The 21237-nt window shown below is 44.9% G+C and overlaps 1 protein-coding gene across 2 annotated transcripts in view; it reads right to left on the bottom strand.

Moving 5' to 3' along the window:
- Positions 1 to 1044, bottom strand: part of HIF1A (hypoxia inducible factor 1 subunit alpha) — a 48886-nt gene extending 47842 nt beyond the window's left edge. The window contains exon 1 of one of the 2 annotated variants that reach the window (XM_036309287.1): positions 716 to 1044. In XM_036309287.1, the coding sequence (XP_036165180.1) occupies positions 716 to 750 (35 nt within the window). In that variant the 5' untranslated portion in view covers positions 751 to 1044. The remainder of the gene's footprint in view (positions 1 to 715) is intronic. The other variant, XM_036309279.1, reaches the window with a different exon arrangement.
- Positions 1045 to 21237: the final 20193 nt, after the last annotated feature.

Genomic DNA, 21237 nt, shown 5'->3' with positions numbered 1-21237 from the left:
AACGCTGATGATCTCTTTAAAATGTTGCCATTTCTCTAAACCCCCGTCACTCCAGACCTCAGTCTGGGCAACTTCTTCCAGGCGGTGGACACAAAACAAAACCCGCACGTGCCAACCGAGAAAGTTAGCGTCCCCGGCCGCCGCGGCAGATCCCGCCGGCACAAAGGCAGCGACCCCGCCGCCGCGGGCAGCCGGGCCGCAGCGCGCCCGACCCCGCGCGCCCCTCGGAGGGGAGCCGGGCCCCGCGCGCAGGGTCCGCCCGGGGCCGAGTCTTCAATGGAAACAGAGAGGACGGGGGGCGGGAAGGAGCGGAAGCTCGGGGACAAACGGCGGCGACTGAGCTGCGCCTCCCTCTCCCGGGCTCCCGGGCGAGGGGCAGTCAGTCCACCCGAAAGGGGCCCGGGGCCGGCTGGCTCTTTGAGGCGGGCCAGGAGGGCGGCGCGGGGCCCCGGCGGCCGCGAAGGGCGGGCGAGCTGGGCCCAGCCCCCGACCCCGGGCAGCACTTTCGTGCGCCTCCCGCCCCCCTCGCCAAGATGGCGACGTGGACAGAGGAGGGGAGCCCGGCCCGCGAGGTTGGGGGAGCGAAGGGAGGGGAGGGGAGGAAAGGCAGAAACAAAAAGGCGGCCCCCCGAACGCCGAGGCCGGCCCGCGAGCCCGGGCGGCGGCGGGCGGGGGCGCCGGCGGCGGACGCGGCAGGCGGAGGGCACGGGCTTACTTTTTCTTGTCGTTCGCGCCGCCGGCGCCTTCCATGGCGAATCGGTCGCCGCGATGCCTTCACGGCCGGCGCCCCCCAGGCTCGCTCCGGCCTAAGCTCGCTCTCTCCGCGCGCGGGGAGAGAAGGAGAGGCGCGTCCAGAGGCGCGCAGCCCCTCGTGAGACCAGACGCTGGAGGAACCGGCGGCAGCCGCGGGACTCCGGGACGGGCTCAGGGGAGCCTCCCCTCCGGCAGCTTGTCAAGGCCCGGCCGGACTACTGACTGCAGCGGCGACGAGGGCGATGCTCGCGTCCCCTCGGACGAGGCGGCTCTGTGCTCTGTGGCGCTGAGGCAGCGGCAGGGGGCGGGCAAGGGCGGAGGCGCGCGCGGGGGCGCGCGGGGGGGGGGGGGAGGCGGGCAGGAGAGAGTCGGGGACGCAGCCGCCCGCGGAGCCCGGCGCGCGCTCCCGCAAACCCGCCTCACCTGAGGGGGAGGCGGGTTCCCTGAGAGCCAATGGCGAGCGACGCAGGCGGCCAGGCCCCACCCCCGCCCACGTTTGTTTCAGCCAATCAGGAGCCGGTCAGCTGAAGCACAGCTGGGCCGCGCTCACGTGCTCGTCTGGGTGCAGCTGCGGAGGAAAGAGAGAGGATCTGGGCTGCGGCCAGCCTGGTCTGGGAACCTGCGCTTTTTCAAAACCGGGGAAGGCAGTGGCTGACTTTGGGAGGCGCTGCTGAAAAGGGATTTCGGTTTGTGGGTTTCAAGTCTGCAGCACATTTCCTGCTCTCGGTACAAGTCTCCCGCTCCCTTTCTCCTCGGCGGCTGTGCTCTGCAGGTTTGCCGCCAGCTCTACTGAGTCCCAGTTCAAAAAGCAGAATTTTCAACTCGTGGAAGCAAACCCTTGGGTCCCTTTGCTCAGATGTGTTACAGTGAGGTCTTGCTTGTCAGGTTACCTCACCACGGGCCATGCCACTGACCACACACTCTTTGCCAGAGAACACACGGCTAACTACTCTCCTTGTCCACTAAGTTTTTGTGATGAAGTTTGATTACTGAGTAAATGGCAAACAAAAATATAAAACAAGTTCCGTTTGCTGCAAACCTCTCAAAGGAAGTAGGTTAAGGTGGTAGGGAAATCTTAAAATCTGAAATTATTGCAAGCACTTACAAGTAGATATAAATGGCTTTACTTAAAGAGCATAGACCCGAATATCAGAGTAGGAAAAACGGCTTTAGGTAGACTTCTACTTTCTTGTTTTAAAACGAGCCAAAAGATAATCTTAGATGGATTGGGGGGAAAAAAAGGGCGGGGGCGGGAGGGAGAGACCCTTAGTTTGAGACTTATCACCTGGAATTGAGTTAACTGTGTGGACTGGGAAGAGGAAGGATTCTCCACACCCCCATCAAATCCTGGCAGGGGACCTCTGAACCAGAGTTAACTGAATAAGCTAGCGGCCGGTATTGCCTGTTTGCTTAACAGGACTTTGCAAATTACTGAATAAGGCTTAATCACTTTTTTACTTTGGGAGCACACATTTCAAGTCTGTCAGTCTTCTAAACGAAAAAAAGAATGTATTTTGAGCTCAGTAAAGAAGCATTGTAGCCCTAACCGGTTTGGCTCAGTGGGTAGAGCGTCAGCCTTCGGACTCAAGGATCCCAGGTTTGATTCCAGTCAAGGGCATGTACCTTGGTTGCGGGCACATCCCCAGTAGGGAGTATGCAGGAGGCAGATCGATGTTTCTAACTCTCTATCCCTCTCCCTTCTTCTCTGTAAAAAAATAAATAAAATATATTTTTAAAAAAAGAAGCATTGTACATATATCTCCACTTAACACTAGACTATTTTACTTCTCACCTTTGCCTTGTTAGTAATATTGTTACAGTCTAGCTTTGGGTTATGAATTAATGTGGATATCTGTAATGGATTTCAATTATATTGGTATGTAAAAGCAATGGCCTATATAACAAAGCATTATATTCTGGTAAAACAACAGCCAATTCACATAGCACCTCTTTTTAACTGATCAATAGATCCATAAGGATAATGGTTAAATATTGATCTTAATGTACTTTGTTCTTCAGATCTACAACACTGAATGATATGTCCTTTTAAAAAATACTGTGGGAAATGCCTGAAAAGAGAAAAGGACCAAACACAACTAGTCATTTTTCGGTTTTAATTTTGGAAGGAACAACAGTCCCTGGGACCTAGAGACTATTACGCTAAGCAAAATAAGCCAGAGAAAGACAAGTATTACATGATCTCACTCACATGTGGAATCCAATGAACAAAATAGATCCAGAACCATAGAAGCATGGAACAGACTGTCGAATCTCAGAGGGAAGGTGGGGTTGGATAAGTGAATGGGAAGAGAGCAACCAAAGAACTTATATGCATGTATGCATAACCCATGAACACAGACAATAGTGTGGTGAAGGCCTGGGTTTGGGGACTGGGGTGGGCTAGAGGGGGTCAATGGGGAAAAAAGAAACATATGTAATACTTTCAACAATAAAGATTTTAAAAATTAATTAAAAAGAAAAAAACAGTAAATTACAAGCTTTTTAACATTCTGAAAACTTGGTGTTAAGAACTCTGGTGTCAGAGTTAAGAGTGAGCATGAATACAGGCTCTGACACTAACAAGTCATTTAAGTTCTCTATGCCTTGGTTTACTCATTATATCTACGCCACAGAATTATGGGATGATTAAATGAGATAATATATGTAAAGCACTTAGAGCAATACCTAGAACATAGTAAGCAATAGTAAATGTTAACCATTAGTATTTTTGGTGGTCTTGTTTACATATTATCATTACTATTACTCCAAATTTGTGCCTCTGCTAGCGGTAGTCACTTGGGCTTTTGCCAGAGTTCAGCCAACTATCAAAAATTCCAATTATGATACTATAAATCCACACATATTCTCTATTTTCAACTTTGGAACTGCCCACAGTATTCCTGCCCTCATATATAAGCATGGTTGCAGAGATATTTAATCATTTCCTTTCTCATTATACTTGTAAGAAATTATCTCTAGTCACTGAGTATTTTTTCCCTTTTCAAAAATGTATAAAATATGGTATTTTATGTGTATATGTATGCTCATGTATGTATATACACACAGATACATTTATGAACATGAAAAGCAGTAATATTTAACCAACTTGTTTTCACATATTTACAAAGGAGCTAAATAGTACTACCAAATTTAATCAATCCTGTTTTTTATAAAAAAAAAATCTAAAAGGCAAAATTTTCTATGGGAAAAATTTTAAATCATCCTCTTTATTTTTTAAATATATTTCTTTATTGATTTAAGAGAGAAAGGGAGAGAGAGAGAGAGAGATAGAAACATCAATGATGAGAGAGAATCATTGACCGGCTGCCTCCTGCATGGCCCCTCCTGGGGATCGAGCCTGCAACCCAGGCATGTGCCCTTGGCCAGAATCGAACCGGGACCCTTTAGTCCGCAGGTAGATGCTCTATCCACTGAACCAAATGGGCTAGGGCTAAATCATCCTCTTTAAGTCAACTATTAATAAATGCATTTAGCTTATTACAATATAAGTAAAACTTAATGAACAGCCTTATTCAATCACTTTCTAATCTTTGTAAGTGTTCAAATTTTATTCCAAATCACTTTGCTGAACTTTCTAAGTAGACCGAAAGATTACTTGCAGATGACTCAGTTGACCCTCAACCCATATTTTTAGTAGGAAGTTGGACAGTGATTCAGGAAGAGGCAAGTTAAATTTGAAATTTGGATTACTACTAAATGATATAGAACACTGAGCCTTTTAAAGAGTGAAACACATCAGATTCAGATATTTTCGAATGTATTAGACTATGTAAGAAAACCTAGTGGTTTATAAGTAGTTCTTGGCTTATTATTGCCCTTAGTTTTCACTACCTTCCCTTGGCCCTATCCTTTTACAAGAACAACAACACAATGTATAACATTTGGAAGGAAAGTGCTTAGGAGATAACAGACATATAAAGTCCTTTTTTTTCCCTTTCAAGGATCAACACAAAATAAATGTGTATCTTTGCATTTATGGAGAATAAGAATAGACTGAAAAGTTGACACTAGCACTTTTCAATTATGATAGACATTTTAAGCATAAACTTACAAAGGAATCCCAGGGTTTTTTGTTTTTTGATCCAACATGCAAAGAGTTTGGAACCTCCCATCCTCACAATAAGAAAAACAAGCTGAACAAACTGGAAACCAACAACTCTTAGATCTATCAAGGAATATTGAGGTGACAGGGAACACTGCTGCTCTGAAAACTGGGGAGACAGAGGGATATGGAGAATCACAGCTTACCAGGGGATCACAATTGACTAGGAATGGAAGTCAGCAGCTGAAGCTAACGTCACAGTTGTTGTCAATATCAGTAGGAACACTGGGGGTGGGGAACCTTCTTTCTGCCAAGGGCCATTTGGATATTTATAACACTACTAGAGGCCTGGTGCATGAAATTCATGCAAGGGAGGGGGGGTTCCCTCAGCCCAGCCTGCACCCTCTCCAATCCAGGATCCCCTGGGGGATGTCCGACTGCCGGTTTAGGACCCATCCAGGGATAGGGCCTAAACCGGCAGTCGGACATCCCTCTCACAATCCTGGACTGCTGGCTCCTAATCACTTACCTGCCTAACTGCCTGGTTGCCTCTAATTGCCCCCCTGCCAGCCTGATTGCCCCTAACTGCCCCTGCTGCTGGCCTGGTCGCCCCTAACTGCCCCCTGCTGCTGGCTAGGTCACCCCCAACTGCCCCCTCCCTGCTGGCCTGGTCACTCCTAACTGCCCCCTCCCTGCTGGCCTGGTCACCCCTTACTGCCCCACCTGCTGGCCTGGTTGTCCCCTACTGCTACCCCTGCTGGCCTGGCCACCCCCAAATGCCCCCCCTGCTGGCCTGGTTACCTCTCACAGTCCCCCCACGAGCCTGCTCACCCCATGCAGCCTGCTGCTTGGTCTCTTGGTCACCCCTCACTAACTCCCCTGCCAGCTTGGTCGCCCCATGCAGCCTGCTGTTCAGTCATTTGGTTGTCCCTCACTAAGCCCCCTGCCGGCCTGGTCGCCCCACACAGCCTGCTTGCTCAATCATTTGGTCATCACTCACTAACCCCCCTGCCAGCCTGGTTGTAGGCAGCCATCTTGTGAGGGCATGATGGTCAATTTACATATTACCTCTTCATTATGTAGGACTAGAGGCCTGGTGCAAAAAAATTCATGCATTCAGGGGATCCCTCAGCCCGCCCTGTGCCCTCTTGCAGTCTGGGACTCCTTGGGGGATGTCCACCTGCCAGCTTAGGCCCACTCCCTGGGGGACCGGGCCTAAGCTGGCAGTCTGATATCCCACTGGCAGCCCGGGAGCCCTCAGGAGATGTCCGAGTGCAGCTTAGGACCACTCCCCTGTGGCCACCTCTGTGGAAGGCGCGGTGCTGGGACCAGGACTGGGCCTGTGTTGCTGCCTCTCCTGCCACCTCTGTGGAAGGGGGTTGCCAGGACCGCCATGGCTGACCTGGTGGCACAGGCTCGCTGGCCCTGCCCCCCACCTACTGGTCATCCCAGCAGGTCATTCCAGAAGGTTATTTCATCGTTGGTCTAATTAGCATATTAGCTCTTTATTATATAGGACTAGGGGCCCGGTGCACGAAATTCGTGCACTGGGTGTGTGTGTGGGGGGGAGTGTCCCTCAGCCCAGCCTGCCCCCTCTCACATACTGGGAGCCCTCAGGCGTTGACCCCCATCACCCTCCAATCGCAGGATCAGCCCCTTGCCCAGGCCTGACGCCTCTGACAGAGGCGTCAGGCCTGGGCAGGGGACCCTCATTTCCCCCCATCACTGGTTCTGCCCCCAGCCCAGGCCTGATGCCTCTGGCCCAGGTGTCAGGCCTGGGCAGGGGACCCCCAGACCCCTCCGATTGCTGGCTCTGCCCCTTGCCCAGGCCTGATGCCTCGGCCAGAGGCGTAGACCCCCATCACCCTCCGATCGCCTGATCGGGCCCTTGCCCAGGCCTGACGCCTCCGCCAGAGGTGTCAGGCTTGGACAGGGGACCCCCATCTCCCCCCGATCACTGGCTCTGACCCCCGCCCAGGCCTGAGGCCTCTGGCCCAGGAATCATGCCTGGGCAGGGGACCCCCATCTCCCTCTGATCGCTTGCTCCACCCCTCGCCCAAGCCTTACACCTCTGACCCAGGCTTCAGGCCTGGGCAAGGGGACCATCATATCCCCCCAATCCCCAGCTCCGCTCCCCACCCCACCCAGGCCTCTGGCCCAGACATCAGGCCTGAGCAGGGGACCCCCAGTCCCCCGCCCAGGCCTGATGCCTCGGCCAGAGGAGTTGACCCTCATCACCCTCCGATCACAAATCACCGGATCGGCCCCTTGACCAGGCCTGAGGCCTCCGGCAGAGGTGTCAGGCCTGGGCAGGGGACCCCCAGCTCCCCGCGGTTGTAGGCTCCGCCCCTGCCCAGGCCTAACGCCTCTGGCCAAGACATTAGGCCTGGGCAGGGGACCCCCAGCTCCCCGCGATCTCCCACTCTGCCCCTGCCCAGGCCTAACGCCTCTGGCCAAGGCATTAGGCCTGTGCAGGGGACCCCCAGCTCCCCGCGGTTGCAGGCTCCGCCCCTGCCCAGGCCTAACGCCTCTGGCCTAGGCGTCCGGCCCGGGCAGCGGGGACCCTCAGTGGCAGCGGGGGGTGCCGTGATTGCGCGGGCTCCGCCCCTGCCCCTGCAGGACGCCTCTGGCTGAGGCGTCCGGCCCGGGCAGCGGGGACCCACAGCTGCAGCGGCCCCGCAATCGTGGGCTCCGCTTTAGGCCCAGGCAAGGGACCCCTAGCTCCCGGGACTGCCAGCTTCGACTGTGCCCAGCTCCCATCGCTGGCTCCACCCCTACTTCCTGCTATCACTGGCCAGGGCGGCAAAGGCGCCTGATTCTCTGATCATGGCTGGGGGGCAGGGCAAAGGCGGCCCCAGGGCTGCCTTTGCCCTGCCCCCCAGCTCTTAGCTCCCCCCTGGGTTTCCGGTCACTGTCAGTGGCAGGGGGCTTCTTCCTGCTTTCCCTTTCGCCTCCCTGCATTGTGCTTACATATGCAAATTAACCACCATCTTTGTTGGCAGTTAACTGCCATCTTAGTTGGCAGTTAATTTGCATATAGCCCTGATTAGCCAATGAAAAGGGTAGCGTCGTACACCAATTACCATTTTTCTCTTTTATTAGTGTAGATACGCTGGCCATACAAAATTATCAACTTAAAAATTAGCTTGTTATTTGGTCAAACATTTAATTAATTCACCCCTAATACCTTGGCAGAGCCAGACCAAATGATTTCCTGGGCCTTATATGCCTGTTGGGCCAGATGTTCCCCACCCCCGCAAGTTTAAACTGTAATTGAGGAATTGCTGGAGGCTTTGTGTGGACTAGTTTGAGTTAAAACTCCAAGGGGGCTCAGGGGCCCCCCAGGTTTTCTGAGTTTTACCTCCAGGAATCCTAACAGATTCTCACTGTGAAGATCTGAGAAAACCTCCCCTTGCCCTCAAGGGAAACTATTTTATCAGAGCCTAACCAATGTTGGGGAAGGAATCACCCAATTCCAGCCCTCTCTAGCCTCCAACATGGGAGTAGGGGAATACTCAACTCTGGCTCACTGGAAGACTGAGACCTAATCATAGGACTGCTATAGGATGCTTTCCCTCCTCCCACACCCTACCATATCACAACAGTAGGGTTTTTGTGTAATAACAGGGGATTCTAGCTAAAAGAACTGCAAGCCTCAGACCCTATTTAAAGAGTCAATAGGGACATCCAACGACAACAAAAGAAACAAAAACAAGAACCCCAGAGCAAATTTTAGCCTCAGACACCATAGCTACAGCAAATGAAAACACAGCCTAACTCCTAGCCAGATACACATAAAACTTTACAGTAAAGGCCTATTGTCCTAAGTTTCTTTTACCTGATACAATATGTTTGCCTTTCAACAAAAAAGTTACAAGACATACTAAAAAAAAAAAAAATCACAGTGTGAAGAGATAAACGGGTAGAGGACATAATGTGACACTTCTCCAAAGAGGACATACTAATGGCCAGGAGACATAGAGACATATGAAAAAATGCTCAACATCACTAATCATCAGAGACATGCAAATTAAAACAACAATGAGGTGCCATCTCACACCTGCCAGAATGGCTAGCATCAATAAATCAACAAACAAGCGCTGGTGAGAATGTGGAGAAAAGGAACCCTATTACACTGTTGGTGGGAATGCAGACTGGTACAACCACTATGGAAAACAGTAGGGAATTTCTTCAAAAAAATTAAAAATGGACCTGCCATCTGAATATATCCTAAGAATCCTAAAAAACAAATCAGAAAGAATATATATACCTCTATGTTCATAGCATCATTATGTATAATAGTAAGATCTGGAAACAGCCCAAGTGCCCATAAGTAGACGAATGGATAAAAAACAACTGTGATACATTTATACAATGGAATACTATGCAGCTATTAAAAAACGGATCTCTTACCCTTTGAGACAGCATGGAGGGACCTGGAAGGTATTATGCTAAGTGAAATAAGCCAATTGGAGAAAGACAATTATCACATGATCTTACTTATATGCGGAATATAATGAAGAAAATAAACTGATGAACAAAATAGATCCAGAGACATAGAAGCGTGGAACAGATTTCCATGAATCAGAGAGAAAGTGGTGGGGGTGAGGGAGCAGGAAGAGATTAACCAAAGAACTAATATGCATATATGTGTAACCCATGGACACAGACAATAGTGCAGTAGGCCTAGAGCAGTGGTTGGCAAACTGTGGCTCTTGAGCCACATGCGGCTCTTTGGCCCCTTGAGTGTGGCTCTTCCACAAAATACCACGTGCGGGCGTGCACGTACAGTGCGATTGAAACTTAGTGACCCATGCACAGAAGTCAGTATTTTGTGGAAGAGCCACACTCAAGGGGCCAAAGAGCCGCATGTGGCTTGCGAGTCGCAGTTTGCCGACCACTGGCCTAGGGGGTGGGATGGTGGTGGTGGTGGTGGGGATATATAATACTTAACAATAAAGATAAATTAAAGAGAGAGACAGAGAGAGAGACAGAGAGAGAAAAAAAAAACTGCAGAAAATAAGAGACAAAAATAAAATCTTGAAAGAAGCCTGATTGGGGTGTGGGGTGAGGGGATGGTGAAAACACCTATCTAGAGAGGGAGAAAGACAAGAATTACACTGAACTCCTCTTCAGGGATCACGCAAGCAAAAAAGAGTGAAATACTTAGTGTTGAAAGAAAAAATAGCAAACCAACTTAGAATTCTGTATCAAGCAGCAAAATTATTCTTCAAAAGTGAAAGAAAACTAAAATTGAAGAAATTTGGTGGCTTGTGAAATGTTAAAAGGAGTTTTTTTTGAGAGACGAAAAATACTATAGGTGAAATATGGAATATAGAATACTATAAAATCTGGAACCTACACAATAAAAGGAAAAGTGCTACAGAAGAATAAATGAAGGTAAAATCAATTTAAAAAATTTTAAAGGCTTTGTATTGTATGCGTCTAACTATATGACATTCTAGAAAAGGCAAAACTGTGGGGACAGTAAAAAGATCAGTAGTTGCCAAAGGTTAGTGGGAGGAAGGGAGAAATACATAGGTGAGGCACAAGGGATTTTTAAGGCAATGAAAGTATTCTGTTTTGTACAAATGATAGGCTAGTACCCACTTTACTTTGTCTAGGTGCTGAATTTATCTGATGCAACAATATTGTTTGGAGATGATCTCTTATCAGTTCATGTGTAATATTTTAATATTTATAATAAACAGATGTACTATGAAGTAGAATGCACAATCATAGAATTATAAAATAAAATATGTTAATATTTATGAACAAAGATCTTTTAAATTTGATTACATGTAAAATTGTGTTTCTGTAGGCAGATTATCAGAGAGACATTTAATAGCTAGAAAGACAAACTTTTATATTATAGTTTGTTTGGGGAAAACCCTACCATGTTAATTTCCTTATCTATCTGTGAAAGCTACTAACATTAAGTGAATTACAAATAGAGAGTATTGCTTTCTACCTGTATTCACTATTCTAACCAGTTAAAATTTATTTTTCTTTCCTATGTCCTTACTACCTTTAGAACAACTATTCTAATTTTGCATAGCATACACCACTTTTTTTGGCTGCAAGGACACAAAACCTCTTTGTTGTAAATAACTAACACTTTCAAAATGTAGTTCAACCAGCTTAGCTTCATCTGATTTTCGTGAAAGTGAAGAGTGAAAAGTACAGTATGAATCTAAGAACATGATAGTAGGAGTTTTAAGACTTCTCTGGCTAGATGAGTTGATATTATGTAATTATTCTTTAGGGCCAAAATTCAGAGTTGTTCATATATCAGTAGAGGAGAAACATCTTCAAGTTTTACATACCGTCTGCTGACATTCTGCCAAAACGCTGCTAAAGGATAAGCTCTTGCTCTTCCAGAATTTCTGTGCATCTCCATCCAACTGTGTTTCTCTGCTACAAGGAAAGCTTTTTTTTCATATAATAATAATACAGGCAGCCGGATGATGGAGGGTAGGTGAGAGAATCTCAAAGTAAATCTGAGGATGGAAGTGCTTATTTCTATAAACTGTTTGTGTGATACAGTCATTCTCTCCAAAACAACTGTGGTTTCTATCAGTAAAAAAACACACTACCAGAATATTAAAAGTGCCAGGGACTCTGGTATTTAAAAGGCACCTTCCTCTAGAATCTAGATGTTAATATTCACCACAAGTTGTGCCTTTTTTTATTCAGGGACTTTAAAATAACTGTTTTAAATTAAAAAACTGTGTTAGAAAAATTAAAGCAGAAAGAAACGAAACCTCTTCTATTGCTTAACATTTATCCTAGCCTGGTTTTCTTTCCATGTGCACCAAGCCACTAGCAACTCACAATTTCCAAATTTTGGGTGGGTAATGTTTTCCCTTTGATTTTTTTTTGTGGGTAATGCAAAAACATTAGCTGTTTGGCTCTTCTATTGGAAAACTTATAAAGGCTCTTTTGGTTCAGTATGTCAGAACTTGTCTATGAAGAACCAGAGGCAGTCACAAGAAGTTGATTAATTTATACCTGGACTTGCAAAGACAAGTTAGCTACTCACTGTGTGAGTGTAAATTACATGGCAATGCCAAGCAAGACAAAGCTTCACTGCATTATCTTATTATCAGGGCTTGTGATATTAAACATCTACTAGGTGCCAAGGGTTAGGGAATTACAGACATTGTCTATCATTACTTCAACTAACACCTTCCGTTCTTGACCCTCACCTCCAGTCCCCACTTCCTGTCCACTCTTCTGGGATTGTGAGGGATAAAAGAAAGACAATTCAGTGAGTTGTTGAAAGTTTTTGTGTGTGGCCTGACCAGTGTGGCTCAGTGGTTGAGTGTCACCTATGAACCAGGTCATGGTTTGATTCCCAGTCAGGGCACATACCCGGGTTGCAGACTGGATCCCCAGTAGGGGGCGTGCAGGAGGCAACCGATTAATGATTCTCTGTCATTGATGTTTCTCTCTCTCTCTCCCTCTCCCATCCTTTCTGAAATCAATAAATATAAATATATATATATTTTAAAGTTTTGCGTGTGGATAGGTAAGTGTCTGGATCTATAAACTGTTCCCTCTATGCTCCCCTTGTGGACAGGCAGCAGAACATCTGTGATCCTTGCTACATGGATGTTCTATCCTTTGCAGATCCTGTTAGTAAGATCTGTGGCAATTAGGTTCAGGGACAAGAGTTTATCTCAAGGTCTTGTTGCTACTCGTACTTCACTGATACTTTCTATTGGAGCAAAGACAAATCCCAGCGCTTGGCTATCCTAGGACTTGCAGAAGGAAATAGCTGAGAAGATTATGTGGTGTGAGAACAGGCATCCAATTCAAAACACTTTGATTTGGTGTGGTGGTAGATACACAAGTATATACATATTTCAAAAAGTACACATTGAACTTACATAAGACGGGTTTATTTTATTGTATGTAAATTACACTTCAAAAAAGTTCATTAGAAAATGACTCTCATAAGGAGGCTGACCACCTTCTGATTTCTGACCTTTTCCTTGGTATCATCCCCACCAGGCTACATTTCAACTATCTATATAGTCAATAGCCTAGCCTTTGGTTGTTCATCTTGGCTCTGTCTCTGGTCCATTGGCTCCTGGATCCCAGCTTCATTTTTCAGAAGATTTACACACAACTAGAAGAATATGTATAGTAGCTAATTGTCAGCTGGCATAAAGGAGAATAATTCAGGAGGAAAGGATAGCTGAATGAATTCCCTCTGCTCCAAAAGGTGGAGGGGCAATATAATAGCTAGACACAGATGTTAAAAGCTGGCTCTTTGCTCCTTCCTGCTCAATCAAGAGGTGCTTCATGTTTAGAAAATGAAAGCAACCCAGGGTATTAGTAAGATATGTGTATTACTGACAACAAGGCAGATAGATGAGACACGAGGTAGTTCCCATATTGCATGTGGGCTTCCATAGGTATATTCGTAAATGGCCCAAGAACTTGGAAACCACCTCAAAGAAGTCTGAAACTTGAACAAGGGTCTAATGTAGAGAAGTAATGTTCCAATAGAGCCTCCCAACTAAAGAAATATACTGCCAAGGAGAGCATTAGCTGTGTGTCCTACAAGAGAACAGGTAACTTTTCTTTTCTTTTTTTGATTTATCTTTATGATTGAGAGTATTACGGATGTCCCCTCCCCATTTCTCTCCATTGTCCTCCTTTGCCAGGTTCCTGCTCTGCCCCAGGCCTTCACCACCCTATTGTCTATGTCCATGCATATAAGTTCTTTGGTTAATCTCTTCCTTTCTCCTCCCCTCCACCCAGCTGCATTCCCTATGAGAGGTCACTTTCCTTTTAATACATATATTGCCTTTATGCCTAATATTCAGTAGAATATAACCTCTATGATGGCAGTGATGCAGCTGCCTTGTTAAATGCTATATCTTCAGTGCTTTGAATAGTGCCTAGCACAGACAAGCAACTCAATAAATACAATTTTGTTGGTCTCCTAAAAACTGGGTTCTATGAGCACTAGTGTATAAAAGCTCTGGAAATAAGGAATGGTGTGAATAAATATCACATAACTTACTTGGAGGCCCAGTGAAAGCATGGTGGGCCACTGTTCCTGTTGAATAACCTCTAAAAGGGAAGGTGTAAATCCTTGAGAGAACTCTTCCATGATGTGGTGGAATGAGTACTATGTACCGACCAAGATCTTGGGTTCCTGACCTTTTACAGTGACACCCTCCACAGTCTTGATAACCTACTCTTCTTTGGGACTCAATTTCCTCATCTGGAAAAAACGAGGGATTTGAAATATGTAATCTCCAAAGTCCCTTCTAGCTCTTAAATTTTATGACAAAAACTAAAATAACTTATCACACATAGCCTTTAAAGAAGCGGTTCTCAACCTGTGGGTCTCGACCCTTTTGGGGGTTGAACGACCCTTTCACAGGGGTCGCCTAAGACCATTGGAAAACACATATATAATTACATATTGTTTTTGTGATTAATCACTATGCTTTAATTATGTTTAATTTGTAACAATGAAAATACATCCTGCATATCAGATATTTACATTACAATTCATAACAGTAGCAAAATTACAGTTATGAAGTGGCAACGAAAATAATTTTATGGTTGGGGGTCACCACAACATGAGGAACTGTATTAAAGGGTCGTGGCATTAGGAAGGTTGAGAACCACTGCCTTAAAGGAATAAGACTGAGAAACAGAATGAACGTCATAACTTAGTAGGTGGTCAATTAAAGTCAAAACCCAACATTTTTGCCAAAACCGGTTTGGCTCAGTGGATAGAGCGTCGGCCTGCGGACTCAAGGGTCCCAGGTTCGATTCCGGTCAAGGGCATGTACCTGGGTTGCGGGCACATCCCCAGTAGGAGATGTGCAGGAGGCAGCTGATTGATGCTTCTCTCTCATCGATGTTTCTAACTCTCTATCTCTCTCCCTTCCTCTCTGTAAAAAATCAATAAAATATATAAAACAAACAAACAAACAAAAAAAACCCCAACATTTTAACAAAACATTGTAAAAATAACAATCCTTCATATTTGAATAGTACGTTTAATATTTTCAAAGTACTTTCACACCTACCACCCCATTTGATATGCAAAGCCACCTTGGGAAAATGCCCTATGTTATAAAAGCCTAATATGCAAATTGTCCCTTCCACCAGGAGTTTGACCACTAGCTATGACATGCACTGACCACCAGAGGGTGGCTGGAATATGATGAGCGTTATGATGCACACTAGCAGCAGGCAGCAGTGGAGGCACTGCACAACCCATGCATGGGCCATGATGAGAGCGGGACCGCAGCTGGATAGTGTAGCAGGTGAGCAGGCAGGCCCAGGCCAAGGCAGGAGCCAGTGGGGACCTGATCAACCCACCGATCACCCTGCAGATGGAGAACAGCAGCAGTGGGGGACGGGGGCCACTGCCCGGCTGCCAGGCACGGAGGGAGCCAGGCAGGGGGCCTGGCCCCAACTGGTCACCCCACAGATGGTGTCCAGCAGCTGGCAGGCCCTGATTGCCCAATTGGGGTCAGCCGGGCTGGGACAGGGAACTGGGGGTGGGTGGCGGTGACCAACCTCCCGAGGTGCGTGGGGGGTGGGGGGGCTGCAACCTCTGGCTATCTGGGGGCGGGGGTGACAGGGACTGAGGTGCGGTGGTAATGCAGGGTGTCCACCGAGCTTGCTCTCACTTCCCCCTGGCTGATACGGGTGTACAAAGGCACAGCCCAGTTGCCCCATTCAAGTCAACTCAGAAAGTTCATCTCAGCTTTAGAGCTCACTGTTGGGTTAGTTGAAGTCTCAATTGCAAATGCACTGTGGGCCTGGCTTCTTCCTCCACCCTGTTCTACTTTCCTCTCTTCTTTCTATGTACATCTCCTTAAGCAAACTTTGCTTATAACATGATTATTATTGACGTTGACTTCAGATAAAGTAAATGTTTCTTAGCTTATACACACACACACACACACACACACACACACACACACACACACACACAAGTATAGTTCACCTGACAAGCACAACAAATACTGGTAGAACAGTAGCAGAGCTTTGTGGAAAGGTATACAGTTACATGTCATTTAACAACGGGGATACATTCTAAGAAATTTATGGTTGTGCAATTTTATCATTGTGTGAACATCATAGAGTGCACTTACACGAAGCCAGTGGTACAGTCTACACACCTAGGCTGTATGGTATCACCTATTACTCTTAGGCTCGAAACCTGTACAGCATGCTATTGTATTAAATACCGTACAGTATTTGTGGTATTTGTGTATCTAAACATACCTAAACATAGAAAAGGTACAATACAAACACAACATAAAAGATTTAAACATAGTATAGGGTGATTTCCATGAATGAAGCTTGCAAGACTGGAAGTTGCTCTGGGTGAGTCAGTGAGTGAATGTGAAGGTGTAGGAAGTTAATGCACACTATCATGGACTTTATAAACACCGTATGCTTAGGCTACACTAGATTTATAAGAAAAATTTTCGTCCTTCAATAATAAATTAACCTTAGCCTACTAAAACATTTTTACTTTATAAACTTAATTTTTAAAAACTTATTGACATTTTTATAATAACACTTAGTTTAAAACACAAACACATTGTACAGCTGTACAAAAATATTTCTTTTTTTATGTCCTTATTCTATATTAATAGCTGTGAGTAATCCATTGCACTGCAATGTTGCGACAGCTATGATGTTTCAATGGCTATAACATTATGATGGCTGTGATTATACAACAGCTACGACATCACTAGGCAGTAGGAAATTTCCAGCTCTATTGTAATCTTATGGGACCACCCTCATTGTCATATATGCTATTCATTGTTGATAAAAAAAAGTTGTTATGCGGCATGACTGTGTTTATCACTAAGTAGAAAGTTGATTGATTTTTAAGGGGAAATGCAGTGAGGTGGTAGAGACAAAGGGCAGAAAGGACCTGTTCTTTCATGTACTTATTTCATGAATGTTGTTTTTAAAATAATGACTTTTGTTCTAATGGCTAAGAAAAAAGTGCTCCTTGTTTAAGTCACATTAAAAAAAAGGGGGGGACTCCCCCTAGACTTACAGTAGTCTTAAGACAGTGTCTTATCATTAAACACTTTTAAATTTAAGGTTTTTTGGTTTATTATTTATTCTTTTAAAAATGAGCTTTTCAACTTTCCACCTGATGATTATCCATCATTTACAAAATGCACTTAGGATTGACCTAAACCCAGTCTGACTTCAATTACATTCTGTGCTGTTTAGGAGGGAGAATACTGAGGTAACTTGCACTGAAATGGATTCTTAGCCTAGAGCAATTTTATGCTAAGTGAAAGCTATTAAGGCATTTTTTAAAAAATACTTCTCAAGAAAACATAATCAAAAATACTGCCCCGAGACTAAAGTATCCAGCACATTGCATAGGCACACTGAACCCCCTCACATGTATTAACCATAAGAATTGATGGTGCCCTAGTGCTTTGGTTTACAGAGCACTGTGAGGCATAGGGAGATCATTTTAACCAACGCTTCTTTAAGCAGATTGTACTGTAATTATGCTTGATGTTTGTACAAATGAAAACCTTAAGAAGAGATTAAATCATGTATGGATAGTTTAGTATAGCATTGATTACATTCTCCCCAACAGTTCTCTAAGTTGGTAAACACGCACAGGAACATGGAAGCTGTTAAGCAGATGGTTCTATTCTATCACCTTGCTCTTTGGGTTGTTTCCTCCCATCCCTGTCGGCAAACATCCTTGTCAACGTTTCACAGAGAAGCTAGAGGCAGATGGACAAGAATTCACTCTACTTGTTACATCCTCTTAAATTTACCTATATCTACTCCTATCCTTACCTCTTCGTCTCTAGGAAGAGATCTCTCTCCTGCTTCCAGCAGCTAATCTCTGCTCTTCATCACCTGCCCTTTCTTCAGGAACCTGGAAGTGCCATTTACCTCCTCTCTCACCTGCAATCTCCACTCTCATTCTTTCCCACTGAGTACAAATAGGCTCAGAAGCCTCCCAACTAAAAAAGAGATTCTTTCAATAGCCCTTCCAGCTGTCACCTGATATTGCTTTCTCTTCACATCCAAATTTTCTTAAAAGATTAGTCAACACTCATTGTCTCCACTTTTCACTTCCTGCTCACTGCTTATTCCCACTGCCTTCTATTCTCACTAATCCAGGAACTGTTTTACCTAGGTTTTAAATTGCTTAGCTCACATGATGTAGTGTTCTCATCTCACTTTACTGCTCTGCAGAATTTGACACTGCTAATTGCTTCCTCCTTCTTGAAGCACTTCCCTTGGTTTCTAGAATACTGCCTTTTGTTGTTTTCCCATCTTCCTCTTGAGTGGCATCTTCTTTATTTTATTTTATTATTTTTTATTCTGTTCTATTTTTCATTATTTTCTTCATCCTCTTCTCACTTTCCCCCCTTGACATTTTATTACAAACAATTTTGAGTTAGAGAAAAGTGGGAAGAATTGTTCAGTGAACATCCCTATACCCATCCCTTTCTTACTCCAATAGACACTCCTATCCCATATATCCAGTTCAAACCATTTCTGAGATCAGACCTATCCAATCCAAACGGAGATTTCTCCTTGGTGGCCAAGAGGTATCTCAAACCCAACATAGTGAAATTGAACTCATAATTCTAGATTCACTCTTTATTTTTCCCTTTACCTTATAAGTCAGTCATCAAGTTCAGTCAATTCTTTTGTATCTATTCACCCTGCCAAGCTCCGGCCTTAATCATTTCTTGTCTCAACTGTGCTTCTTGCAACCAGCCTTGCTCATCTTTAACTTATTCACCTCACAGTGGCCAGAGTGTCATTTATAAATGCAAGTGTGATCACATGATTTTCTTGATTAACATCTTTCAGTAATTTCAGTTTAAGCTTTTAACCCTCCAGCATGGTGATTATACCTAGTTAGCCTCATAGTTCATTATCTTTCCTCTCAAACTTTATGAAGCAACTTTAAATTCCTGGAATAAGCCTCTGTATTTATTCATACCATGCTAACTTTCCTCACTGACATGTTTTTTTTTTTTTTTTTTTTTTTTTTTTTACCTAATTTTTGTCCTCCTAACTTCTAGCAACTTTTCCAAGTTGTTCTTCAAAATACAGTTTCTATACTACCTTCCCCAAGATAATACTTGCTCAATTGTCCCTTCCTACCATTCTACCACCCCCAGGTCTAGGCAAGATGCTTCGGATAGAAGACCTTCTTACAGCATCTTGTGTTTATTAGTTCATTGAATAATTTAATAAAGATTTAAAGTCCTACAGTGTACTGAACACTGTGTTAGGTAACGGGAATAAAGCAGTGAATGAAATAGAGCTCCCACTTTAAAGGAATTTACACACTATTTGAAGATGTAGATCTATAAAAGAACTTTTGATGAAGTAGGCATAAGAAGCTAATGAAAGACACTCTAGGGATGCTTAGAAGGGACACAAGTTCAGACATAGAGAATGAGTTACAGCTTCTTGGAGAAAGATTCATCTAAGGTATGAAGGAAGAATGGGAATAAGCTTGGGGAAGGGAAGAGGGAGGGAGGGTGTGGCTGGGGAAGAGGAAAGAGAGAGGAAACGTGGTTCAGGGTGCTAGTTAGTGAGAGCCTGGCTCGTTCAGGGAAGGGAGTGTCCCCAGTCCGTGCCCCAGTGCTTGACACAGCAGGCACTCAACGAACATACACTAAACAAATAAATGCATGAATGAATGAATGAATGAATGAATGAGGCTGAAGAACAAGGGGTCAGATTAGAAGGACCACATATGAAAAAGAGTTTAGTTTTTATTCTGAGGACACACCATAGGTTCTAGAAGAAAGATTTTAAGCAAGAGGTTGTCATAATCAGATTTGTACTTTATAAAATAAATTGGAAGGAGAGCAAGAGGCAAGTCTATCAGTAGAAGATCAGTGAGGAGGCTAGTGTGGTAATTGATGTCAGAGCTGATGGTGACCTGATGAAGGATGTGTGGTTCGGATGGAGAACAACTGTTTTGAGAGATTAAGGGGACAGAGATCAAACAACATGGTGATTGTCACAATGCGGATGAGAAAGCAATCAAAGATAATATTCAAGTTTTTGGCTGGGGCAATTGTTGGCAGCAATCATTACGCAGGGAACAGAGGAGGGTGAAGAGGTTTCTGGGGATACTGCTGGGCTGCGAGAGAGATGAAGAGCTTAGTTTTGGACATTTTGAGTGAGTCTGGGACAGATGTTGGTCTTGGGCCTGTTTGCCCACATGTCATTTTCCTAGATCAGTCCCTGTTTGTTGTGTGTCACCAGGAGCTGACTTGCTGGCTATGAGGCCCAGGCTCCCATGTCAACTGACTTCTGGCTTGTTTTGAGCAAAAGGAGGCACTGGGAGGGATTAGAAAACAAGAGGCGGGAAAAGCCAGGATATGATTCCCCCTGTCCTTTCTACCTTGGCAGTGTCTCCTGCAGCAGCTGTGTCTGCTCTGTGGTCCCAGCTCCCTGCTGACCGGCTTGTCCCAGTCTCCTCTAGTAGCTCCATGCCCAGCATTTTGGGGTGACACAATCACCTTCCTTTGTCTAGGGGTGGTAGTGGCTCCCTGTTATTGCCAGACTCAGGGTTCCCTCAGAGTCTCCTGTTGGTCCTCTCAGCTTTTCTCTCACCTGTGTAGCATTAAACTCTGTTTTAAATACTCAGAGTGGGTTCTGTTTTTCTAAGGACATCCTAATGAAGGTATCTCAGAAGGCAAATGAGCATGTGGATAGGAGAATGGGCCAAGAGTCATCAACACATAGATAATGAGTTTCTATCATATCACTTACTTCCCTAGGGGCTAATTGTCTCCTTACTTGACTGTCTGGCACCAGCCTGAAAGATCCTTAAATGCAGAAAGACTATCTTATCTCTGTCCATATTGCCAGGGCCAACTCAACACCTGACACAGAATAGGGATTCAATAATGTTTGTTTATTGAGTGAAGAAGAGAAGGCACAAATCCTTTGCATTATTTTTAGGTGATATTAATTGGTGGATACATTTTTATAATAATGCATTTTTATAATAACATTTTTATAATAATCTGAATTAAGGAATTAGAATTGGCCTGGCCAGCATGGCTCAATGGTTGAGTATTGATTGACCTATGAACCAGGAGGTTTCGGTTCACTTCCTGGACAGGGCACATGCCGGGGTTGCGGGCTCCCCTGTGTGGGGAGTGCAGAGGCAGCTAATCAATGATTCTCTCTCATCATTGATGTTTCTATCTCTCCCTCTCCCTTCCTCTGAAATCAATAAAAATATATTTTTAAAAGAGAAATAAGAATCACTGAATATTTGTTGGCATATGCAGTTTGACTGCCCTCAGGATTGCCATGATACAAATAAATGAGCAGCAATAAGTTACCCCAGGTGTTAAGTCATCTACCGAGCAGATAAGAATAATTAGAAATCA

This window comes from Myotis myotis, unplaced genomic scaffold (assembly GCF_014108235.1).
Source record: "Myotis myotis isolate mMyoMyo1 unplaced genomic scaffold, mMyoMyo1.p scaffold_m19_p_1, whole genome shotgun sequence".
In the NCBI taxonomy this organism is placed as follows: Eukaryota; Metazoa; Chordata; class Mammalia; order Chiroptera; family Vespertilionidae; genus Myotis; species Myotis myotis.
This window is presented reverse-complemented; position numbering and strand designations above follow the sequence as displayed.